The 27,209-nt window shown below is 36.7% G+C and overlaps 2 protein-coding genes across 2 annotated transcripts; both read left to right on the top strand.

Annotated features, from left to right (window-relative positions):
• The first annotated feature begins 180 nt into the window (after positions 1 to 180).
• LOC121395412 (small proline-rich protein 2H-like) lies at positions 181 to 7,858 on the top strand. The gene is made up of 4 exons (XM_041568934.1): positions 181 to 263; positions 6,706 to 6,827; positions 7,143 to 7,196; positions 7,626 to 7,858. Exons 1-4 carry the CDS (start codon positions 181 to 183, stop codon positions 7,670 to 7,672), a joined length of 306 nt encoding a protein of 101 aa, XP_041424868.1. The 3' UTR covers positions 7,673 to 7,858.
• Positions 7,859 to 13,236: 5,378 nt separating this feature from the next.
• On the top strand, positions 13,237 to 15,906 carry LOC121395411 (small proline-rich protein 2H-like). Its single transcript, XM_041568933.1, has 3 exons — positions 13,237 to 13,513; positions 14,452 to 14,505; positions 15,493 to 15,906. The coding sequence occupies exons 1-3, from the start codon at positions 13,309 to 13,311 to the stop codon at positions 15,546 to 15,548; spliced, it is 315 nt and encodes a 104-aa protein (XP_041424867.1). The 5' UTR covers positions 13,237 to 13,308; the 3' UTR covers positions 15,549 to 15,906.
• Positions 15,907 to 27,209: the final 11,303 nt, after the last annotated feature.

Below are 27,209 nucleotides of genomic sequence, written 5' to 3'. Positions count from 1 at the left end.
CCAAGTAAGCCGAGGGCTCCTCCCGAGGCCCAAAGGCGGTCACACTACTGGTGAAGCACAAGCCGAGACCAGGGTGCCTGGTGTTTGTTCTGGTGTTGGGTGCCGACCGTGACATTAAAGAAGCTGCTTTATTTCAAACAAACTGTGTCTCCAAAGATACTACTGAACAAAACACCAGTCATGTCTGGAGTCAAAGGAGGCCACAGCCAGTGCCAGCAGAAGTTTTATTGCCCTGATGTATGCCAGCCACAACTAATCTGCAAAGATTTGTCCCAGAAGCAAGTTGTCTGCAGAGATCCTAGTCAACTTACCATATGCCATGAACATAAGTAATCATATACAGTACCAATGGGAAGCACAGTTAGTAAAATATTTGAACCTAATAATCAAGCATGGAAATTTACTGATTTTTTATTTTGATCATAATCTCTGTTAGATTAGAATGTGTTAAATATTTCTTGGTATAACAAATAAGGGACCCCTTTTGTGACAAGTTCTGTAAGGAATGGTTTAGTTTACCATATTGTTATGTTGTCTCATTTTTCAATTGACATTTTTTACTTCTGCTAAAATGGTCTTCAGGTCTTCTAGTCTATCACATTTTTGTACTTCTGTAACTAAATTAACCCTTACAATATTTAATAGATGAAATTAACATTTGCAACATTTTTTATATATTTTATTTAACAATAATAACTGATTCTCTGCAAACTGTAATAAAAGTAATTATATGCCTGAGCATTTACAAGGTAGTTTAGCTAAAAGAATGAGGTCAGACTGTAAACTTAATAGAATTATTTTTTATTGTATTTTTTTCACTGCCAGCCTGCCAACCTGCCCAGTATTACCAATGCAAGACTGTGCACTGTGCCCAAAAAGGTAAATATTTTATATGCCTATATTTTAAACTTGCCCTTTATGATAACACAATAACATATACACATTGTATTGTCCAGCTCTATATAAGCACCTATCTGAGACCCCAAGTTTGCAAAGCCAAAGCGAGCAAAATAATCTCTCTATTGTATAAATGCCTTAGTAATTTTCAGTTAGAGATCTATAATGAAAATTCTCTGTAAATAAAAGAAGATAAGAGTGTCAGTATCAGTTTGGGGAAAAATAACAAAAGTTTTACTTTATACTGTATATTATACCAGAATTAACAATAATAACTGATTCTCTGAAAGCTGTAATAAAAGCAATTATATGATGAGCATATACATGGTAGTTTAGCTAAAAGACTGAGGCAGGACTGTAAACTTGATAGAATTGTTTTTTATTGTATTTTTTTTTTACTGCCAACTTGCCCAGCATTACCAATGCAAGACTTTGCATTTTGCCCAAAAAGGTCTTGGCTAGATCTACTGTAGATTTTTAGACAAATACGATTTTAAATTACTCTACTTGTAGGGTTTTATATTTATTAGTGCTTCCACTTTTTTTCCCTCCAAATTGAAACTTTAAATTATGTCTGGATGTAAGGGGCAGTGAAAATAAATGTATTGTAAGGGCAGTGTTACATCATGGTAAACAAAAAATAAATACAAAAAACAAACATTTCTTAGCATGTTTGTGTATAAAATTCTACTAGCCAAATCACAAACCCTTTGTATCCAGTAAAACATGTCACTGGATAACACACATTAAATCAAGTTATAAAGACAAAATAGACAGGAATATCATAAAAACCCACAGCATATTCTATGAACAATATTTGTGGTTCCAGAAACAATTTGGAACTAAGCAATGAATATCTGGACACTTTTGAGTACTTTAAGGACAAGGAAATCTTTTCCCCCAGATCTTTAGTATGTCATTGAGTCCCGCTTGCACTATCCAATTGCTAGGTTACACAAGGGAATAAAAGATACCTTTCCCATGTGGTGCTCTCTGCTAGGTCTATATAACACTGCTCCATTGTGGACACCATTTTTCCTCGTGTTACATCACTGTCATTTGTGTTACATCACTGTGCCATTTACTGTTGTGAGTTGATGCTATTTTTATTAATTTTGACCTTGAAATGTATTCAACAATAAGTTGAAAAGAAGTACAAGTATAAGGGATCTTTCCATAGGTTGGCTCACCATGCTTTAAGGCTGATTCAAATCATGTAAATGTCAAACTAAGCCAAAAGAATTGTTTTGCCACCAACATGGATTAATGCAGCTTAGTTACCATCAAGTACAAGGTACTATTATATTATGGCAAGAGAAAAATGAAATCAGTTTTGGAAGAATTATTTACTTAAAATGTACTCTGTGGGAGATGATCATCCTGTATTTTGGAGCTTTCAAAATACTGGATCCCATACCTGCACCAAAACTCCCATAACCAAAACTTCATGAGTAACAAGATCAAAGGGGTAAATGCTGTATACCCTTAACTATAACAACAAAAGTATCCAGCAATAGGGACGTGGTGAAATAAAAAACATAATGGGCAACTATTATGTTGAAGGCCTAAAGAATCAAGAATTTAAACCCCACTGGTTTAATCCCACACCAAAACCAAAATGATTGACCCCAGTTCTAAAAATTGCATGAACAATTAAATTTATCGGGGGTGGGTAAATTACTGAGGATGTTCACAAGGGCCTAAAGGCATTTTTGTATGAGTATGAAGTGTATGAAGGGCAATTAGAGCCAAAACATTATTTGTAAATGTTTGTTGTTTTCTTTATCGCAAATCTTTTGTACATTTATGTATATTTTACTACATGCTATAGATTTTTGTGTATTTCTCATTATGCAAGTGCATATTTTCATACTGTTTTCTTAAATTGTTTTTGTGAAAATGTTTTGTGAAATACGAGTTAACCTTGAATTTTATTCCCATGAATTTTATTTTTATTTCTTATGCATTTTCAATTATTCAACACCATAGGTTGTACATGAATTTAAGCAGCCATGATGTTACATGCAATTTTTGCATAGTATTTTTGCCTGAATATTTTCATATGTGCAGATATTAATTGAAAGCCTTCCTAACCCCCATCATGCCCTGCTTCCCTATACTTTGCCCCAGGTTGTTGGGTCCTCTGAGGGAAAAAATAGTTCATTTTGAGTATCAGCGGTAAATAGCTTGTTGCCCTATACATTAGGACCATACTCTTGAGCTATAGGAGACAGGAAATAAAAAAAATGCTATCTATTGTTATTGCTTCAAAACAATTATAGTATTTTTCTGTTGAGGAAGGTTGCACATATCAACAACATCACTATTCCTGCATACATAATTGTACTGATGTATACTGTGTTTTAAAAAATATGTTTTCGCTGTATTTGGAAGGCACTCATCTTATGACCACAGGACAGAGTGGCAATATACAAAGTCCCCAGTCTATATACCAAAGAAAGTGTATACAATAAGATTCTAAAAAGGTTATCTGGACAGGTAAACAAAGTAGGTTATTCTAATCGTTAAAGCAGCTTTCTAGATTGCAAGGCAAAGCAACCTTGCCAGATTGGAGAATATATTGCTAATAAGTATAAATACATATAAAATCCGTGCTTAGGAACAATATTATATAAAATAAATATAGAATTAATTAGTGAGATGCACAGGTTTACAATGAATTCACATCCATCAAAGTATAAAAAAAACAAAAAAAGGGGCTCTTACAAGCCTCCTAGATGTTCTTCCACTTGTGGGCTGTTCAGGATTAAATTAATAATGATAATTATCGTCATTAGGTCACGAAGCGCGTCAGGCTGAGCATTAAATACTTAAATGTAAGTGTTTACATTTGTTATAAAGATTGATGTAATAAAAACTCTAAAATGTTCCCATGTTTGTACTGCCTGGTCGTATTCCGTGGTGTATGGAGTAGGAGCAAGCCTGCAGTGATTGCCTTTGGGTGTGTCCAGTGAGGGGACCTGTAGAGGCAACGTGGGAGATGAAATAGCAAGCGACAGGAATCCAACAGGCTACAGAACAGGAGGCAGCAATGTTCTGAATTGGGGAGTGTGTATGGAGGAGACAGGAACAACTTTAAAGTCACAGAGCGTTATTTATAAACACTGGGCAAATTTGCACCTGGGCAGTAACCCATGGCAACCAATCAGATTCCTGCTTCCAGTGTTCAACTTACAGCTGGCTGATAAAAGCTTATTACTGATTGGTTGCTATGAGTTACTGCCCAGGTGCAAATTTGCTCAGTGTTTATGAATGAGCCCCACAGACTTTTGATACGGCAATTTGGTTTGTGTTGTTGGTACCATGTTAAAATACAGTATATGGAGAATATATTACCTAGCATCTCAATAACAGCATTCTCTGATGTGGCTAAGATGGGATACAACTGATGCTTATTTTAATATTCTTAGCTTGCTGAAAACTTTAGATCATTTTGGATGTTCCATTTCTATTATTGGAACTTGTTTCCAAGTGTGGAATGCTGCTTTAGTACAATGCAAGTACAGTGTTGCAGTTTTGCTTTCCCACTTAGTTTTGCTTTTATATGTATATTTAGTTTTTATTTTATATATAAAATAATAAAAAAGATTATAAAAAATATATTTTTACGTTTTCCAGTTGTATGAACTTCGGCTAAACTGAATTAATTAAATATTACATCTGCTTGTTAGATTAGGGCAGTATGTACAAGATTTTTACCTGGCATCCACTGTATGACTATGCTTATAGAAAATTCACGTGGATGGGTGACTACCTGGCTACGGGATGCTGGTGTTATTGGGCATGAATGATTCAGGAATGTGAATTATCAGGTGACCCCTGCAAAAAGCAGTGTATGCTCCTGTCTCTGATTGCTTTTGACTCTGCTGTTGTTGACCGGGAAAAGTCAAAACATGGGATAATACTCTATTTTAAGAAAGTTTTCTTAAAGTATTGGACTAATCTGTTCAGTAAAATGGTTTCTGTTATTTAAACACAACTGATATTCAATCATCTCTGCAGACACAGTTGTGTTTTCTACATGAAAAGAGATACATTTCTGTTCAAGAATATGGTGATTCAGTTCCAAAAGTTACTAGAGGCTGTTGGCCACCCCTGGTAAAGTTTTCCTGTGACAAGGTTTTCTACCTTAGCTCGTGGCTGAAGCCTCTAACATACAAAAGATAAGTTCTGCTGGAAGGGCTAATATATGTACAGGTATGGGACCTGTTATCCAGAATGCTCAGGACCTGGAGTTTAATTTTTCTAAGTCCCAAAAAACGCTGGCGTCTTTTCCTTTTTTTTAGGGTGATAGGCTGCAAAAGATCATACATTTTTTTTAGAGTACCCTCCTTCCCCCCTACATTTCCTTACATATGGCACATAAACTATATTGTGGGCTCATGTGTTGGGCAATTATAACAACTCTATTTTCTTTTATTAAGGTTCCCTGGGCTTATGTAGTATAATGTATTTGCTGCAACATATACGTCCATTGAAATTTAACTTCCCGGCGTATGCATATTATCTAACGCTAGCGCAACTTTGCTATGCCTTCCATAGTAAAGCTAGCGCAGCTTCGCAAGCGTTCAGTGCCGGCGATGAAACTACGCAACTTAGTGAATTAGCGTTGTCTGTGCAAAGTTGCACCTGGCGAAGTGTGGCGAAGGCGGTGAAGCCGTTGCTGGCGAATTTTCGCCTGTTAGTGAATTTCCCCCTATGGAAGATGACTTTTCTGGATCATGGGTTTCCAGATAACAGATTCCATTCCAAAATTGCATAACAGTAGTTACTACTTCCCCTAGTAGTCCTACCACATTCAATATATTATTCATTTGTATTTGCTCTGTAATTAATAATAATACTGTTTTTTCTTTTTTTTTCACTGACATCATGGGGCTGATTCACTAAGCTCGAGTGAAGGGTTCGAATGAAAAATACTTCGAATTTCGAAGTATTTTTTGGGTACTTCGACCATCGAATTGGTTAAATTCGTTCGAATTCGAACGAAATCGAACGAATCGAACGAAAAATCGTTCGACTATTCGACCATTCGATAGTCGAAGTACTTCCCCTTTAAAAAAAACTTCGACCCCCTACTTCGGCAGCTAAAAGCTACCGAAGTCAATGTTAGCCTATGGGGAAGGTCCCCATAGGCTTGCCTGTGATTTTTTGATCGAAGGATTTTCCTTCGATCGTTGGATTAAAATCCTTCGAATCGTTCGATTCAAAGGATTTAATCGTTCGATCGAACGGAAAATCCTTCGATCGATCGCAGGATTAGCGCTAAATCCTTCGACTTCGATATTCGAAGTCGAAGGATTTCAATCCGAGGGTCGAATTTCGAAGTATTTTTAACTTCGAAATTCGACCCTTAGTGAATCGGCCCCCATGTGTTTGGAGTATTGCTTTCATTTTAATTTTACTTAGATTTGTTTGAGGTCTTTCTAATTTTTGTGACCACACAGTATTTAATACCAAAGCAAATGATGTATTCACCCAAGAATTCTGGTATATATCCTCTGACCTCTGAATACCAAGTCATGTGTTTATATAATAACTACTGATGGTTATTCTTTTTATTTCTCTTATAAAACAATTACTCAAACAAATGCACATGATGCTGTAAATCGAATGATTCATTTTACAGACCGTGTATATGTTGATATATAAAAGAAGTCGCTCCAGAAAAAATAAACATATCATAGGGAATCTCCAAGTATCTCAGAAGATACTACTGAACAAAACACCAGCCATGTCTGGAGTCAAAGGTGGTCGCAGCCAGTGCCAGCAGAAGACTTACTGCCTAGATCCATGCCAACCACATGTCATCTGCAAAGATCCATGCCAGCCCCAAGTCGTTTGCAAAGATCCATGCCAGCCTCAAGTTGTCTGTAAAGATCCTTGCCAACTAACCATATTCCATGATCGTAAGTAATACACAGTTTTACTCAGTTATTTTAGTTATAGTAATATACAGTTCTATTGAGAAGTTCAATTAGTACTACGAAGAATCATTAAGAATTATAAAATGAACAAACTGATTGTGTACTGTATAACAAAAAACAAGCAGTAACCGGATTATTACATGTTCACTGGTGGAGATAGAAATTCAGACCATGCTTTAATGCTAAACAGCTTCTAGATCCATTATTATAGCATTTTTAGGTGCCATATTCACTGTTCTTAAAAAAATGCTTGTCCCTATCTATTTATTATACAGTATTGTCTTTTTTTTCTACCAGCCTGCCAACCTGCCCAGCATTGCCACTACAAGACTGTGCACTGTCCCCAAAAAGGTAAATATTTTTCATGGATGTATGTTTGTGTAGAGACGATACACAAAGTCATGGCTATATTTATATTTCAGACAAATAATTTCAGTGGAAAATACTAGATTTTACTGTTATTCAATCCCAACTCAGTTTTGCAAATATTGGTTTTCAGAGACCCCAGGTTTGCAGAGGTCTTATACAAAAGTACCTCAAAATGGCTTGAAGACTGCCTTAGTCATATTCAGTTACAGGGTTAATAAGTAATTTTGGAAAAGGTAGAGGAAAACAAATCTCACTTTATACTGCATATTATTTGTAATACATATTATAATGATAAATGCTAAGCAAAACACTGGAGATTTATAAAATACACATTCTCAGTGATCTCTCTTGTGTTTTGAAACATTCCTTTGATATGTACTGTGTTCTAAATTATGTTTTATTTCTCTACAGTTTGCCATGATCCATGCCATCCTTGCCAATGCTATGGAAAGCACTGAGTATTCTCACTTTTTATCCAGGACTTGAGAATGTCATCAGTCCAACAAATGGCTTAAATCCTGCCAGCCTTCAACTGTGTGCTTATTCTGTCATAGCTGCCTTAGTACCAAATTTGCTTGTTTTCTAGATTTATGTATTCTGTAGTGAATCTTACTGTTCCATTAAATTATCTCACTTGTCCACAATTTGGTTTGTCATTTCTTTTTCTTCTTGAATTTCAATTTATAGTTATATGAAAATGAATGCCCTTCCAAATAAAGATAGAAAGTACGTCTACGTAGTCTAACAAGGGAACTATAATTGCTGTGAATACATGCAGAGCTATAATTTCAGGACAGAAAGCAAAAAAAAAGAGATAAAACTCAGATTATATCCTAACCTATGCAGCTGATTATATATATTCTGTACAGGCTTTACTTTATGCATAGGGAAAATAGCCTTACCCAAAGTAGGCAGCCCACAATTGTAAAGACGGTATTTGTACATTGTAGCCTTAAGGATTGTATTCAATTGTATTCAATATTCCTCCTCCACCAAACTTTACAGTATTGTGCATTTAGGTGATTAGTATTCTCTTGTTATATGCTAAACCCTGACTTTTCCATAAAACAGTGAAATGCCATTTATAACTCCAGAGGACTTGTTCCCACTGCACCAGATCCCAAGGCAGTTATCTCAGCATCATTCCAGACAAAGCTTTGTATTTCACATGATAATATTCATTTTGTTTTCTTCTGCTCTCATAAATAGTATTAATGGTATATTTATTAGACAAGGGGATTACTAGGATATCAAGTAATATTCAGCAATCATCACAAAAATCGATTCATAACTAGTGATGGGCGAATTTGCGCCGTTTCGCTTCGCCGAAAAATTCGCGAAATTCGTTTCGTCTCGTTTTTGACGCCGGCGCCCGTTTTTGACGACGGCGCCCGTTTTTGACGCCGGCGCCCGTTTTTCCGACGCCGGCGCCCGTTTTTGCCGGCGAATTTTTTACGCGAATTTTCGCGGGAGTTTCGCGAATTTATTCGCTGGTGGCGAATAGCGCAAATTCGCCGCGAATTCGCGCCTGGCGAATAAATTCGCCCATCACTATTCATAACACTGAGCACCAGCAGCTGGCAAGATTTGCCCAGAGTGCCCTATAGTTGGGTTAGTAAACTGCAGCCCTTGATGTTATTGTTCCTTCAGGTTACACAAATCAAGTGGTGCTGCTGTTTTCATAAAAGTCTAAAGGTTAGTAATAGGAGAAATTATAGTCTCTGGACTTTCCTTCAGTAGTGAAGGATGGATAATTCCTTGAAGGGTTGTTCACCTTCCAAACACTTTTTTCAGTTCAATTGTTTTCAGTTGTTCATGACTATGATGTTTCAGTCTGACAGCTCAGTAATGCAAGTGCAGATTCTGAGCTGTATTTAACCTTATGGTCCCTCTCTCAAATATAAATATATCTATAAATGCTGGAGTGACTGGATATCTAGCATTATAGCTGGAACACTACTTCCTGCTTTGCAGCTCTCTTGGTTTCCACTAATTGGTTACCAGGCAATAATTCAAAATTGCTTTTGAATTTGAACTGCAGGCTAAGGATAAATTGCAAACTCACTGAACACTTTTGGCCCCCCTTAAGGTTACTGACTAACTCAGAGTTAGAGAGCTGAAAAGCAGTAAATTGTGTTCTGTTAAGTTAGACCTCCAGTCACTCCAGCCTTTATACATTACATTTTTTGCTAACTAACTATATTATAATTTTTTTTTACTTTGCACAGCTTATCTATTTACCAAGTTTTTTTTTTAAAACTGAACTGTTCCTTTAAAAAAGCTGGTTCTGCACCTTGTAAAATAGAACTCCCAGAACATATGGAAAAATGTGCTGTAGAGCATTAAAGCAAGTATCAAGGTAATTAGGGGTCATCTTTTTTTTCCTTTTTTCTAGGGTATAGCATATACAGTTAGAAATGTATTCAGATCATTCTACCCTTATGCCATAATGAGATAATGCTAACTTGATCCAGAATATTCTTTTATCCATTGTCATTGAAGTAAAGCAAAGGTATGGGACCTGTTATCGAGAATGCGTGGGACCTGGGGCCTTTAAAAATTAAATAAACCCAATAAGATGGTTTTGTCTCTAATATGGATTAGTTATATCTTAGGTCCTGTTTTATCATTACAGAGAAAAAGGAAATCATTTTTAAAAATTTCAAGTTATTTGGATTAAAATAGAGTCTATGGCAGATGGCTAACCTGTATTTAAGAGCTTTCTGGATAACAGGTTTTTGGATAATGGATCCCATACCTGTACTAAACTGTGACTTTAGGGCGAAGACACACAGAGCTATGTGATGAAGACAGAAGAGATCCTCTAATACCCTAGACATGTGCCCACCCTTAAACAAATGTGGCGTGCCCCTCAAATTAGTTTAAAAAATTGTTCACACGGAAATCTTTAATAGTTCAGACTTTTGAAAGACAAAAAAAAAAGAAAAATCACCAGCGTTTTTTTTAAAACTTTAATGCATTTCCGGCATACAGGATATAATATCACTGACATAAGATTGAGGAGGATTTGTTTCATTAGTTTGCCTGGTCTGAGGTGGCAAAGTAAACTCTGGTGAAAGAGGTAACGTTCAGTAAAATTCGCACCTTAGTGAATTTGAGGAGTAACGAGCGTTTGCCAGAGCTAAAATTCATCTAGCGATAGTGTGTGAACAAACGCTAGCGACGTCTCAGGCCCTTTAGTGAATTTGCTCCTTAGATGTTGAATAGTGATGGGTAAATCTGTCCCGTTTTGCTGAAAAAAATTGCGAAACGGCGAAAAAATTTGCGAAACACATTGAAGTCAGTGGGTGTTAAAATAATTTTGACGCGCGACAATTTTTACATGAGCGACAATTTTTATAAGCGCAACTATTTTGTCCAAATGCATTGAAGTCAATGGACATCCAAATAATTTTTTTGTATATTTTTTTTTGTCTCTGCGAATATTTGCGAAACGCGAAAATTTACCGCAAATCCATGCCTGCTTGAATAAATTCGCCCATCACTAATGTTGAACATAAATTTGAGCAGCAATGATATTACATGCAATTGGCTCTATAAATCTGCTATGTTGGTTTTAACATACGTAACCAGCAAGTATTTTGCTTGTTTGGCAGTGGTTCATTTATGCATCTCTTATCCAGTGAGAACATAGAAGGATACAGACAGACTGACGCAGACTGACCTTCTTTTTGCTGTTCCTGTAAACATTCACTGGAACTCATATAAACAACAGCAATATTCCTGCATACAGAATGGTTTGGATGTAAATTGTGTATTTAAAAAATAATGCAAGGCACCAAAGTGGTTAACGAAGGGTGCCCGGTATTGTGGGGAGGTGCTGGGAGCAGAGGGGACACTGGAACTGGCTATGTGGGGGGGGGGGGAGGATTGGTTGATGGCACTAAGGGAGGGCTGTTATAAAAAGGGGAAGTTGATTACCGTCCTCCTCTTGCGGCGTCACGGGCACCTGGAGCGATGTGCAGGCTGGCAGTGTCTCCCCTAATGGCGGACGATCATCCCCCCCCCCCCAGTGGTTGCACTGTTAGTACACTTCTAATAAAGTTAAATCACAAATATTATTATTGTCACAGCTGTTGGCGGGTAATTGTTTTTGGTCCTTGCTAATGATGGGCGAATTAATTCGGCAGGACATTGACTTTAATGCATTTGGACAAAAGCATCACGCGTGTAAAAATTGTCGCACATAAAAATTGTCGCCTGTCAAAATTATTTTGACGCCCATTGACTTCTGGAGTTTCCTGAATTTCTCGGCAAAGCGAAACGGTACAGATTCACCCATCACTAATCCTTGCCATTTGGGTATGGCTAATAGGTTTTCCCTTTACATGCCCACCGCGGCTGCTGTACTGGCATCTGTAAGGTTGTTATACACAAGCGACTGCCTCTCCACATTTCGGTAAATATTTCAGTTATATTAACCTGGATTACATTGAATATTACTAAAATATTGTTAGATTAGGGCAATATATACAATATTTTTACCTGGCATCCACTTTATAATAAAAAATAAACATTGACTATGCCTATGGAACATTGACATGGATGGGTGATTCCCTGCCTAGGGGATACTGTCATTATTGGGCAGGGATGATTCAGGAGTACGAATTGAGCTTGACTGCACCTGCCACAAGCTCAACATGTTCCAGTCATATGATTTTCTCTGCAAAACTTGGCATGATCTTCTGTTTTAAGAAGGTTTTTTTACTTGCTTTTTAATTGTGTAAAGTTATTTCTGTGTGCACAAAGTATATTTGACTCGTTTTTTCAGTAAGTCTGTTGTTTAAAAACCACTGGCACACAATCATTACTCCTATTAGAGATTTTGGATCTGGTTCAGATTTTCAGCAACATACTGTATGCTCTTTCACCATAGTGACTGATAGCACTTCAGCTCTTTTGCAGTCAGTATCAGATACTATGTAGTGACATTTTCCTGATCAGTGTGTTCCTCCAGCCAGGGTGATCCTCCAGTTACCTGCAAAGGAGAACAGAGGGAGAGAGCATTAATACAGAGACTTGCAGTCACTATCAGCTACTATAATAGATTTACAATTACCTGCTCAGTACTCTTCTATAAACAGTCTCTTCTACAACTGACTTTTGATTGTCAAGGGATCTTCTTAACAAATTTGAACATATTTTAACAACTCCAGTCACAATTGGGTTCTCTACATGAGACAACTTTATGGTAAAGAAAATGTAATTTCTGCTTGGGTTCTTTATTGTCCCTGGTAAAGTGCTGTGGCAATGTTCTCACATTGCCTTGTGGTTCAAGTTCCAATATATGTACCAGCTCATGGCCCAGTTCAAGTTTACAGGGATGTAACCTATGTTCTGATGGAAGGGGCAATTAATGTAACAAAACTGTATTACAGTAATTACTACTTCTCTTAGTACTGTGACACAATATTAGATAGGTTAGGATCTATTACAGGTAAAGTATGGAACCATTTATGGTACCCTAAAACCTATTATTAAATAAGCTCTCAAGCACAACATTGTAATTTCCTATTTAAACAATACATTATTCATTTGTGAAATGAAATTCTTATTTATTTTTTTCTTTAAGACATGGCGCCCCACAATTTGGAAGAACACTTTATACATAAAACCTTAGGCTCCAAGAATTCTAGATGATACATGCATACCTGGATGTAGTTTATGGGATAACATCATAGCATAATAGTTTTGCCTTATTGCTAGTCTTATTTATAGTTTACAACTGATTTAACAGTGTTTGTTGGAGTATTTTAATTACACTTTTTGTAAGTTTTGTCAGCACTCAATATTTCAGCCAAAGCATCTGATACATTCATCCAAGAATTCTGGTATGTGTCTTCTGGTATTTTAATACCGAGTCATGATTTTTTGTAACTGTTTATTTATTTTATTTCTCTTGTAAAATTAGCACATAAACAAATTCACATGATGCTATAAATTGAATGATTAATTGTATAGACAGCTGATGAATGTGTATATGTTGATATATATGGAAGCTGCTTCATATCAAACAAACATCTTGTAAGGAATTCAAGTGTGTCAGAAGATACTACTGAACAAAACATCAGCCATGTCTGGAGTCAAAGGAGGCCGCAGCCAGTGCCAACAGAAGACTTACTGCCCAGATCCATGCCAGCCACAAGTCCTCTGCAAAGATCCATGCCAGCCTCAAGTTGTCTGCAAAGATCCATGCCAACCTCAAGTTGTCTGCAAAGATCCATGCCAACCTCAAGTTGTCTGCAAAGATCCTTGCCAACATACCATATGCCATGACCGTAAGTGATATCTGTAGTACTAGTGGGAAGTTCAATTAGTAATATTTAGGCCTAAGAATCAACCAAAAACATGTATTTTATATTGATTATTCAGCATCTCTGTTAGGATAGAATGTGTTAAGTATTTCTGGGCAATAACAAGTGACCCCTTTAATAAATACTAGAAAACTATAGCATACTACTACTTATTGTTATTGCTAGGTGTATATATAATATACAATCAGATTACAAACCTAAGAAACAACCAGCAACCAATACAAGAATATATGTTCACAAAAGCTGTAATGGTAACCAGCTTCTAGAACCAACCAGCTTCTAAATCTCCAACACTTGATTCAATTATTTCACCAGCCAGGAATGGTTTTTTTTTATAACATATTTGATGGTATGTCCTTTTCCCTCTCTGTTGTCTTCACTCTTCTGCCGTGTCCCTTTTTTTATTGTTATTCTGTGTCAGATCAAGGCAGTGGTGGGAAATACTGCCTTTACTGAGTTTGATTGGTCATCTCCAAAACCACTACACACAATGTGGATTATATTTAGCATAGGCATATGTGGATGATTTTTACTACAGACTCACTTATGAATACAGTAACACGACGAGCCACTAAAAATTGCCTGTTCCTATCCCATCTGGTGAAGTAACAGCAATTAAGCTTGTGCAAGTATTTACCAGTTATGTGCTCATGAACTTGTGCCCATCCTGTGTAATCAATGGGCAGATTCTGTAGGTGCAGATAGAAATATTTTACTAAATAAATTACCTGCTCTCTAATATTACACTTAGCAACAGTTTTAGTATATTTTAAGTATTCTCTATAACAAGTATTCCAACTAATTATATGCTTGAGTGCACACACAGTAATTTAGCTAATATATTTAGGTAGGATTGTAGTCTCAATACAATCTCTTTATTATATTGTCTTTTTTTCTACCAGCCTGCCAACCTGCCCAACATTTCCACTGCCAAACTGTGCATTGTACCCAAAAAGGTAAATATTTTCCATATATATATATATATATATATATATATATATATATATATATATATATATATATATATATATATATATATATATATATATATATGTATATATCCAGCACTATTTAAAAAGGGTTCCTGATTTCAAACTATGAAGTGCTTTAAATATTGATTTTGAGAGACCCCATGAATATAAGGGTAAAGGCAAACTTTACCCCCAAAATGAATACTTAAGCAACAGATAGTTTACATCATATTAAGTGGCATATTAAAGAATCTTAACAAACTAGTATATATATTTAAGTAAATATTTTTCTTTCACATATTTTCCCTTGAGCCACCATTTTATGATATTCTCTGTGCTGCCTCAGAGATCACCTGACCAGAGAAACTGTAGTTCTAACTGTAACAGGAAGAAGTGTGTATGTAAAACACAGAATCCTGTCTGTTAACTGGCTCATGTAACCTAACGTGAATGGTTTGTTTGGGTTGTTTGTGTGCACCGGGAATTCTAGAATCCTGGGGGGATGCTTTATTTTTTAAAATGGCAATTTTCTATTTGGATTACCCACTGGCACATACTACTAAAAAGTAGATTATTATGAAACTAGGTTATTTACATGTTTTATGCAATGTATTTTTATAAAGACCCTACACTATTCGGGGGTATAGTTTTCCTTTAATAAAAACACACATCTACATGGCCTAAAGACTGCATTAGTCATTTTCACTTAGAATTGTATAAAGAAATTTCTGCAAAATGCAGATATTTTAATCACTTTGGGAAAAGGAACAGAAAAAACTTAACTCTACACTTTATATTATTCAGGAGCAGAAGTATATATATATATATATATTTTTTTTTTTTTGAGTTTATTCACTGACAGTGACACACACACACACACACGATATTAGCAGATATAGCTACATTTCTGTATTTGGAATATCTCTGTGATATGTAATATTGCGTTTTAAATTGTGTTTTATTTCTTAACAGTTCACTATGACCCATGCCATTCCTGCCATCCTTGGCAATTCCATGGAAAGCACTGAATATTCCCACATTTTTTTAGCATGAGCTGAGTAGTTCATTAGTCCACAAAGGCCTTCGGATCTTCCAGTCCTACTATCGCTTTTTCTGTCATAGCTGTCTTAGTGCTTGCTTTTGCATGTATCTGTACTGAATATTGATGTTACATTAAATTATCCAGCTTTGGCATACCTTGGTTTGTATTTTTCAACAAAAATAATTGCTATTTAGAGCAATATGCAAATGGACACACATCCAGATAAGGATAGCAAGTATGTCTGCATAGTCTTTCTAGGAAACTGTATGTGCTGTGAATAGACGCAGAGTTTTCAGCATACCTCCCAACTGTCCTGTTTTTCGTGGGACAGTTTCGATTTTGACAGCTTAACCCACAGTCTCGGGTTTGTTACTGAAATGGCTCAACTTTCTCTTTGATCTCCTGCACTGAACAGCCAGAAAAAGATACAAAGTTTCTAACTTAATTAGCTTTTGGCAGAGAGCCCAAAATGCAGATATCTTGAGGAAACCGACTTGCAGCTTTAAAGGCGATTCACCTTCATTAGCAAAACTGTAATAACACATAAAAACCACAGAAATGTGTTAGACATTTCCTAACCTACCAAATTTTGTAAAATGGGCATGGTAATTAGGGGTGTGTGACCATTAAAATGGGGGTTGTTAAAAATTTTCGTCACGCTCCGCATGGCAAATCTTTTTGTCCCTCTTTCAATTTTGAAAATTGATTTGTGGAAAGGCCACAAAGGCCCAGGGCTAGGGATTTTTAGGGGTGGCAAACACATCTACACTGGGGATGCACAGGAGATACACCAGTTTTTTATATTTTAAGCAAGCAGATTTCAAAGTGATTTTTATCTTCACCATTTTACAGTGCTTTATTGTATGTTTATATGGGTTATTGCTCCTGGGCAAAACATAGTGACTTTTATTATATAACCTCTTTGGTGTACAACTGCACATAACAGAAGTTATTTGATACTTTTTTCAGTATGAGCCTGCCAGATTCTCTATTGAGGTAGAAGTATAGCAAATAAACAAATAGAGAAAACTAATATTTTTTTTTTTTAAATATGCAAAGCAAGTCATATAAGTAGCAATTATAATGCATTTGTTGGTATTTAAAAGATAAAGAAAGCTTGCATCAGTATTCCAAAATAACATACTGTACCTACCCCTTAGCTCTACATAATTGTAATCTTGTTTTGCCTGTTATGTACCCCCTTTGCTTGCTTTAATGCTCCAAAAAAGCCCCATGCAATTTAATAGACATGGCCATCTTAAATAATATTTGTCATCAAAATGGTGGATTGGTGCTTACTGCACATACATCAGTTTTGTCCTGTTGGCTGACTGTGTTCCAGAGGTCAGCAATAACGTATGTCTTTGAGAGCTCACTTGTACTGTGTATGCGACTGTTTCCTGCATAGTTTTATTGTGCAGAATCACAGTCTTGGGCTTTGTAAAGACTAAGGCACTGTGGATAATTTCTTTTAAAGACTTCAGCAGTATTTACAGGAAGACAGCTATACAGGACCTAAATGACTGAGAGTTAAGGTAATTAAAGCACTCTACACACTGTATTTTTACTGGGCCTTGTCTATGGCATTTAAATTTGATTGAGCTTTGCTTGTCCTTTAAAGTTCAAAATTAAATCAAAAGTTGAAGCAGATGGCTGTTTTATACCATTTTGTTTTAAAAGCTTGTTTGTATCAAAACACGTCAAACATACGTACAGAGAGAAAATACGAGTAAAGAGCATGGTGATAATTATTGTATATAAAATAATTGGCCAAAAGTGTCCAAAGAGCAGATTGTCCAACATTTCATTACCACAGCAAGGTCATTAAGAGTTTGTTCTCTTATTTTTTGGCATGATAGACTTCATTCATCTGGGATGGCTTTCAATAGATTTTGGAACATTGTTGGTGGAAATTGCTTATATTCAGCAAAAAAGCACTTGAGGTTGGGTACTTATATCCAACCTGACCAGGTTTACAGTGAGCACCCCAATTTATCCTAAAGGTGTTTAGTTTGATTAATGTTAAAGCTCTTTGCAGGCCAGCCCAGTTCTTTTACTCACATCACAGAAACCCTATTGTGCATCTGGGAAAGAACCTTCCCCAAAGTAGTAAGCACAGAATTGTAAAGAATGTAAGTGTACATGGTAGCCTCATGATTTGCTTTCAATTGAACCAGGGTCCCTAGCCTAAACCATGAAAAATAGTCCTACAGCATTATTTCTCCTCCACCCAGCTTTACTGCATCTTGCATTGAAGTTGTATTTTCTTCTAATCTGCTAAACCCAGAAGTGCCACCAACTGGCAAGATTTACTTAGAGTGTCCCACAGAAGTCAAGGGGACTCCTCAATTTACCCTTAGCCTTCAGCTATCCCATTGGACCCCATTGTTACCTACCGTAATAAGAAACCAGGAGCCAGAAATTGTGAAAATGGCCACAGCATTTATTCACATTTTATCAGCTAAATAGGACCTTGCCAGCCTCACCCCAAGGCAATATTCAAAGCCAGAATTCCATAAGAGATCACTACTATGCTCTGCCATTCCTCACTTGAGATCAGCACTATGTCATTATATCCACCACTGATTATTAAGCTGCCTCTACCTACAGAGAGGATGGCCCCAAACTCTTCTATGATCAGGAGTTGCATCTCATACCACGAGAGAAGTTCAGCGGCCCATTTTCACAGATGCTTCCCAGTTCTCTGTCTGCTTGCACACAGCCAATATTAGAACATACTTCATAACTTATTCATTGCTTTTCTACAATCCTCCCCCAAGGAATAGAATGCTATTTCTTTATTTTGTTCTAAACCCAATTATGGGTGTGAAGCCATGGACAGGAATGACTGTACTTAAAGAACGGGATGACACTTCTATTAGAGGTGTTAGAGTCAGTAGATTGAATGCCAACAGTGTCTCTAAGGGTTGTAGCAAAATTAGTAGCCAAATTACTAATTTAACCCTTTATATCCTGTATGACATGGCACTTAATCACTAACATGAAATCAAGTTATAAATTAAGTTATAAATACAAGATGAATAGCATACAGAGTATTAAACATTTTTAAATGTGTATCTGTATTAATTAGAGTTGAGTAATCACATAAAAGATTCATGAGGTAGAACATTACAGTCATTCCCTCGAATATATTTAGTTGGAAAAACTGATTTTTTAACATTCTGACTTAGGGTAATAAGAACCCCCAAACATACATACAATAAATATGTACATAAAGACATTAGTACCAAGCAAAAATAAATAATGGTGGCCATCTGAAATGCTAAAGATCTATATAAAGGAATCTAAATCCCAGCACTGTAAGATCACTACATATAATAAAAAAAAATCCACTGCATATCAAAAAATATCCACCACAGTCCTAAAAATCTCAGGAACAATTGAACCAATAGAGGGTAGATAAAGCACTGCAAATGTTCCCAATCTTCCCAATGTAAAGGCACTGTTGTACAAGTAATTATATTTGAAGGGCAGCCATGTGGCAAACAGGGTCATAAAGCAGCAAGTATTACACTCTCTACATTGATCCTACCTGGTAATTCATTTGAATCTTCTTCTTGGAACTACTTTGTCATTCATATATTCTGTACATACCTCCACAGTGGTGTCACAGAACCCTGTTTGCTCTACCTATTCCTGTATCTGATTGCATATAATAATACAATAATTATTACAGACACAATTCTGTTCTTTACATGAGGCAAGTTGAATTTCTGCTCTTAAAGTTTCCTTAAGATCTATTCTGCCCCTGGTAAACTGCTGTCTGTGTCTGCTGTTCTGAATTTTAGTAGATACTGCTAGGGATTGGCGAATTTTTTTGCCTTGTTTCGCCAAAAAATGAAGCCCATAGACTTGTATGGCGTTGTGCGTCAAAATAAAAAGACGCGCCCATAGACTTTAATGGGCGTCAGCGACGTTTCGCCGGTGGCGAATTTTTGGTGAAACGAAACGGGTCAAATTCGCCCATCCCTAGTTACTGCTTCTCTTAGGAGTAATGTGTGTGAAGTTTGGGGGGATCACAGCAGGATTGTTAGCATAAATGCAGGCCACTCCAAGGTGAAATGAAAAACAGTCCGTTTATTTTGTACACAAAGAGCTTCCAGCAGCAGTCAAAATGTAACAGAAAGAAAACAGCTTCATTGAGCAACATAAAGTCCAGCAATAAACAAAATAGCTTACTTCAGCGTTTTTAAGGTTTCAGTACCCCAAGGTACTATCCAGGCTTGGTCTGTGGGGAAAACACCAGGAAAATATCCCCCTGGCTATCAGGCCCCACAGGTCTCTGAAAATACAGCCATTCCAACCCAACAGCCCAGCCCTCCTGTGCAGCTCCTTCTCTCACCCACTGCACACCTGCTGCTGATTCCCTTAAACACCCCTTGGCTGTCCAGCCCACCTTCTGGCTGCTTAACCCTCTGATGTTTCTTAAAGGGAACATTCTTAAATGGATGGCTCAGAACCTAAAAACCGGGGATACATATCTGCCATCCACTATAAATCCCATTCGGCTTGTACATGTGATATAATTTTATATAGGTGTGTGATCTATTACCTGGAAACTTGTTACCACAAATTTGTTACCACTATGCTAATTCACTAAAATGCAAAGTTGCATCTCAGCAGACCCCTCAAATGGTTGGAAAAAAATGCTAACACAAAAATCTTAACTAGTTAGGACTTTTGAAGGCAATCCCGCTTTAAAAAAAAGATGCCAGCGTTTTTTACAACTTTTATGACTTTTTGACATACAGGATATGATGTCACTGACATAAGATTGAGAAGGATGTAGCTTTGTTTTATCAGTAACGAGTAATGAGTAACGAGTAACGATCCTTCGCATGAGCGAAAATGTGCCTGGCAATAGGGCCCGAAACTATACTAGCGATGGTCTATTTCGCTAGCGAATTGTCCTCTATATCTGTTAGTACATTGGCGATGTCCCTGTGGATTGGATTTCTAGCGAAAATTCGATAGCGATGGTCGATTCGCCCTTTAGTAAATCTGCCGCAAGTATTCTAGGTAATACATCACATACTTGATTGTAGTTTTTGGGATAGCATTATAACATTATTTTTGGCTTTTTGATAATCATATTTATAGTTTATATCTAGTATAGGTCAATCTAAAAACAACTGGACTTGCTGAGTAATCAATGAAGACGTTTACGATTACTCAGCAAGTCCAGTTGTTTTTAGATTGACCTATACTAGATATACTATGACCTGGATGAATGAAAATCTTCATAGTCATTTATAGTTTATACATAATTTAACTGTGCTTAGAGTATTGCATGTATTAATTATGTCTGATGTATCTCTGAGATTTGTCAGCACACAATATTTCATCCAAAGCAACTGATAAATTCATTCAAGAATTCTGGTATGTACGGTAGTCTTTTAACACCAAGTCATGTTTTTGTTTAATAACTACACTGATGTTTATATCTTGTATTTCGCCAATAAAACTATTAAACAAACAAATGCACATGATGCTGTAAATTTAATGATTAATTTTACAGACAGCTGATGAACATGTATATGTTGATATATAAAAAAGTTGTTCCAGATAAAACAAACATATCTTAGAGAATTTACAAGTGTCTCAGAATATACTACTGAACAAAACCCCAGCCATGTCTGGAGTCAAAGGAGGTCACAGCCAGTGTCAGCAGAATACTTACTGCCTAGATCCATGCCGACCACAAGTTGTCTGCAAAGATCCTTGCCAACAAACCATATACCATGACCATAAGTAATACACAGTTATTTTATTTATAGTAATATACAGTACTAGTGAGAAGTTCAATTAGTATTACTTGAGCCTAAGAATCATACAATGAACATATTGATTATGCTTTAAAAAACAAGCAGAAACCAGATTATCACATGTTCACAGGAGACCATTCAGACCATGGTTTAATGCTAACAACCATCGAAATGCAACTGCATGTCTTATAAAAATGTTATATGCCTTATTCACTCTTCTATCCTGTTTGTTTTTTGTTTTGCTATTCTGTGTTAGAAAAGGTCAGTGGTGGAGCCTATAACTTTGTGTCCAAACAATGGGGATAATATTTTGCACAGGGATTTGTGGATGATTTTTACTACAGACTCAGTATCAAACATGTTTTAATGAGCCCCTTAAAAATGGCTTGTCTCTATCTCATCTGGTAAAGCAATGGCAAGTGCTTTCCAGTACCAGTGTATGCTAGTGTATGTGCTTCATATGGACTTGTACCTATTCCGTGTTATTAATGGGCAGATACTTTTTTCCGAAAACGGTTCTAATGGTGCAAATATATTTATTACAAAATAAATGGCTCCTTCCTAGAAACATTACAAATTGCAACAGTTTTTTCTATATTTTATTTAACCATCCCATGTCATAAAACTAATTATAAGCCTGAGTATATGCCTGGGAATAGATTAGCTAATAGACAGAGACATTATATTGTCTTTTTTTCTACCAGCCTGCCAACCTGCCCAGCATTACCTATGCAAGACTGTGCACTATTGACCAATAGGTAAATATTTTCCACATATGTATTTTTGTGTAGAGAGGATAAAAATCTCAGTATTGACTAGATGTATACTTCAGAAGAAGTAACAATATCAGTAGGGATGTAGCGAACTTCCGATTTGGTGTTCGCGAACGCCGTTCGCGAACACCGGCAAAAAAAGCGACCGTTCGCGAACAGTTCGCGAACTTCGAACACCCGCTAAAATCGTTCGATTCGAACGATCGAAGGATTTTAATCGTTCGATCGAAGGATTTTCATTCGAATCGAACGATCGAAGCCATTCGATCGAATGCTTTTCATTCGATCGAATGCTTACAATCGTTCGAACGAATGGAAATCGTTCGATTTTTAGCGGTCGAAGGAATTCGAATGGTCGAACGATCGAACGCGAACTCAAAATGCGAACGTTCCCAAACGTTCGCGAACATTCGGCGGACGCGAACGGTCGAAGTTCGCGCGAACTAGTTCGCGGGCGAACAGTTCGCTACATCCCTAAATATCAGTGGCATCAGATTTTACTGTTATTAAATTCCAAAATGGAGAATAGATATTTTTTTACAAGAACCATAGAAAACAAAGACCAGTAAAATATCTTCTGCATTTGTTTTAGCAGCATGCACAATATATGTAAAGTTCATATGATCAAATGCACCTCTACATGGCCTGAACACTGTCTTAGTCATTATCAATTAGAGATCTGTAAAGAAATTTCAGCAAAAATACATACGTTTCAATCACTTTATGAAAAGGAACAAAAAAATGTTTATACTGTATATCATTCAGGAACTGAATTGGTCTGTATATTTTCTTAAATAAAAATAGTATATATAGCTAAATTACTGTATATGGAAACATTATTGTGCAAATATATTGTGCTTTAAACTTTTATTCCTCAACATTTCACTATGACCCTTGCCATCATTGCAATCCTTGCCAATGCTGTGGAAAGCACTGAATATCCCCAACTCTATAACAGGACCTGAGAATTTCATCAGTCCTATAAATACATTAACTTTTTTCCAAACCTCTACTTTCTACCTCTTGCTTATCTGTGTTAGTATGAAATTGATTGTCTTCTGAATTCTATAGTGAATATTACAAAAAATTTAATTAAATTGTTTTACTTTGGTTCAATTTGGTTTGTAGTTTTTATTTACAATTGCTATTTAAAGTAATAAAAAATGTAGGCACTTCTAGATAAAAGATATTTCTACATAGTCCTACAAGGGAACTCTGTGCACAGCAGGACCAGAACCAGGGGTATGGGGGGGGGTTGAGATCAGCAGCTTGCCTTGGTTGTACAGGTATGGGATTCATTATCTGGAAACCCATTATACAGAAAGCTTTGAATTATAGAATGGCTGTCTTCCATAGACTCCATTTTATCCATATAATCCAAATTTTCCTTTTTCTCTATAATAATTAAACAATAGCTTGTACTTGATCCAAACTATACTTATTCCTTATTGGATGTAAAACCATTCTATTGGGTTTATTTCATGTTTACATGATTTTCTAGTAGATTTAAAGTATGAAGATCCAAATTATGGAAAGATCTGTTATCTGGAAAACCCCAGGTACCAAGCATTCTGGATAATAGGTCCCATACCTGCACTTTCTACTTTGTTGGCACTCAGTGGTGATCCTGACATTTTCACCAAGAAAGACTCCCTTTTTTACAATCAACAATCTATAGGGTAGGGATTGTTAATACACAAAGTACAGTATAAAATGATGTGGCTGTGAGTTATGGCAGTGTTAGCAAGGAGATAATGAGTGAGCAGAATGTGACTTGCAGAATTAATGTCTATGGGATTTCCCATATCAGTTTGGTTAGCTGACAAATGCATATGCTTCACATAAAATGTGACTTTAAAGGGAACGTTTTGCAGGGTAGGAGAATATCTGACACTGTGTGGTATTGAATTCCACAGGTTGGAGGGCTGCACTAGCACTTGGAAGCATGTATGTGATGAGATTACTAGGGCAGAGGAATGTGTGGTGTTTTGTTGGACTACATGTTTTGCACATAGAGTAAGTACAGTGCATGGTAAATAACTTTTGTCTCAGAATACAGCAACTATGGGGTATGAGAAAATTTGGCTTTATATTTAAGAAGATCATCATGAAATGGTTGTCATGTTACTAGAATTGCATTTAATACATCAGAAGATTTTTTTTCTAGCAGCCCCTATTGAATTATGGTCATCTGCATCAGATTCTGACTCTGTTTGTAGATCCTAGGGGTAAATTTATCAAAGAGTGAAGTTCCGCCACTAGAGTGAAATTCCGCAGCTCTCAATTAATTTCTTTGGGATTTTGAAAGACGTATTTATCAATGGGTGAAAGTGAAAGTTCACCCTTTGATGAATACGCCTTTAAAAATCCAATAGAAATGAATGGGGAGTGGCGGCATTTCACTCTAGTGGCGGAACTTCACTATTAACTTCACTCTTTGATAAATATACCCCATAGTGTTATAAAAAAAGGCTGACAATTACACAGAACCCCTCAATGCCCTATGTGCAATTGGATAGAGTGGGAGATGGTTTACTTTGTTTAGTTGTAGGAAACCTACCATTATACTTAATATAAAAAACAGAATATGGTCTTCTCTAGATGATGTGTAAATTCCCAATGTGATTAGTTTATTTACATTTGAGCCAATAACAGAGGCAACATTTACCTAGTGTCCTATGTAATTGTTTGCATTTATAATGTATTTACACAAGAGATATTTCTTACTGAAACATATAAATATATACATATATATATTTTGCTTGATTTAACCACGGATCCATACACCCATCGCTCATCATTAATTGGATCATGGGAGATGTAGTCGCATATATACTAAACAACCATGAATAATGTAACAGCACACAAGCTTGTGGTTAGTTAATAACCACAATGCCAAACTGTAATTAAACAATTACCATTAATCGTTTACTCCATAACACTTTCCAGTCAGCCCCTGTATAAATCCACCCAGTGGGCTGCCTTGAAGAACCAACCTCCCCTTGGAATGATAGCCAATGGTCACACTTCTAATACAATTAGATTACAGCTGCGGTTATATATATATATATATATATATATATATATATAATTTTATTATAACAATAAACTGGGTGGGAGCACAATTCTGCCACTCTCCCATGACTCCAAAGGGCTGAAGTCCCTCCTGGTTCAATATATACAATATTTTTTATAATGGAGAACTAATATATGACTAGAAATACCATATTTTATGAACTGAACTTAATGTAGCAGCCTAGGGTTTCAGCATCCCTATAATAGTAATAATCTAGGCCTTCAAATTTTGGGCAAAGGAGCTCATCATCATTTTTTAGGCCATTTTTTGAATGTCAGTGACACTTCACATGCTCAGTGTGATCTGGGCAACATTAAAAAGCTAAGATTAGGGTCATTCCAAAAAATCAAGCAGAAACGGAGGTTCAGCTGTAGGGATGGGTGAATTGTTTCGCCTTGTTTTGCCGAAAAAATTACGCCCATAGACTTGTCTGGCGTCAAAATGAAAAGATGAGCGTCAAAAAAAATTACGCCCATAGACTTTAATGGGCGTCGGTGGCAAATTATTGGCAAAACTAAACAGGTCAAATTCACCCATCCCTATTCAACTGTCATAGAAGCTGATGCTAAAGGGCTGATGATTAGATTCTGATGTGGAATGCAATGGTTTCTGCCATGTAATGTTAATCTGAATTAATTACTAATCAGCCTTGTATTGTGAACTTTGTACTCTGTACATACATTGTGCAGTATATTGAAAGTTGGTCTTTAAGCTTAGATAACTCGCAACAGCACAACGTCTATGCTGTCAATCACCAAATAAAAGGGAGTTAGGAGTTACTGAGGGCATCTTAGGAGACATTGGGGCTCATTTATCAACACTGGGCAAAATTGCCCATGGGCTGTTTCCTATAGCAACCAATCAGATTGCTGCATTCATTGTTCTTCTTGCAGCTGGCTTTAAAAATCTAATCACTGATTGGTTGCTATAGGTAACAGCCCATGGGCGAATTTGCCCAGTGTTGATAAATGAGCCTCAATGAGTCTCATTTATAAACACTGGGCAAATTTGCACCTGGGCAGTAACCCATGGCAACCAATAAGCGATCGACTTTTTTCAGCCAGCTGCAGGTTGAGCACTGAAAGCAATCATCTAATTGGTTGCCATGGGTTACTGCCCATGTAAAACATATTTAAATACAATAATCTCCTGTTTAAAAAAAGAAAAACAGGGTTTTTTTTTACAAAGTTATGATCATAAAATTGGTAGGCCGCCATACCACATCAAGGCAGGGCCGCCATTAGAAATCACGGGGCCCCGTACAACAAAAATTTTTGGGCCCCCTGGGCCCCGCCCACTCCGGACCCCAAGCCCCACCCCAAATGCCGCCCACTCCAAACCACAGTTAAAACACAGACATCAGCACTAAAAAAGATAACCCTCCCCACACACACACAAGTTATAAAAAGTTTTTGATGGTCAGGGCTCCCATATAACTTAAAAAAAACTGTGGCATCAGGGCCGCCATAAAAGTTTTTTTTAAAAAAATTTGTGGTTTTTAAAAAAAACATAATTTTTACCTGCCAGATGGCAACCCTACCCCCAGCTGCAATACTCCATATGTTAACCCCTTAAAATAGCAGTAATGCTCACTAACCCAAAGCCAGAACAACTGCCACTACCCTGCAAGCCACTAAACACACATCACATACAACAACATAGCACATGAGCTCCCCGTGTATTACATCACAACACCCCCTTTACAAAACTACACAAACCTCGGCCCAAAACAAAATAACATTAGGCCCAACCCACAATAATAAACGACACCCCTTCCCTATATAATAAATACCAGTGTAACACACTAATCCACACAACAACACGCTACCCCCCCCACACACACACACACTATTACCCCACGTCAACTAACTCCTCACACTACACTAAACCTACTTACAACCACCTCCCCCTCTATCTCTGGCACTGAAATAAAGGCACAATCCCCAGCTATAACACAATTCCCCTCTCCCTGGCAGCCCCAGTGCAACATTGTCAGTTCTCTCACATTATGC

Source organism: Xenopus laevis, chromosome 7L (assembly GCF_017654675.1).
Source record: "Xenopus laevis strain J_2021 chromosome 7L, Xenopus_laevis_v10.1, whole genome shotgun sequence".
In the NCBI taxonomy this organism is placed as follows: Eukaryota; Metazoa; Chordata; class Amphibia; order Anura; family Pipidae; genus Xenopus; species Xenopus laevis.
Note: the sequence above shows the minus strand (reverse complement) of the source record. Positions and strands in the feature narration are given on the sequence as shown.

Excerpts from the sequence above, each read along its gene's own strand:
- LOC121395411 (XM_041568933.1), top strand. The coding sequence starts at position 13,309 with ATGTCTGGAGTCAAAGGAGGCCGCAGCCAGTGCCAACAGAAGACTTAC. Across the intron at positions 13,514-14,451 it reads ACATACCATATGCCATGACC|CCTGCCAACCTGCCCAACAT; the intron begins GTAAGTGATATC and ends TTTTTCTACCAG. Across the intron at positions 14,506-15,492 it reads TGTGCATTGTACCCAAAAAG|TTCACTATGACCCATGCCAT; the intron begins GTAAATATTTTC and ends ATTTCTTAACAG.
- LOC121395412 (XM_041568934.1), top strand. The coding sequence starts at position 181 with ATGTCTGGAGTCAAAGGAGGCCACAGCCAGTGCCAGCAGAAGTTTTAT. Across the intron at positions 6,828-7,142 it reads ACTAACCATATTCCATGATC|CCTGCCAACCTGCCCAGCAT; the intron begins GTAAGTAATACA and ends TTTTTCTACCAG. Across the intron at positions 7,197-7,625 it reads TGTGCACTGTCCCCAAAAAG|TTTGCCATGATCCATGCCAT; the intron begins GTAAATATTTTT and ends ATTTCTCTACAG.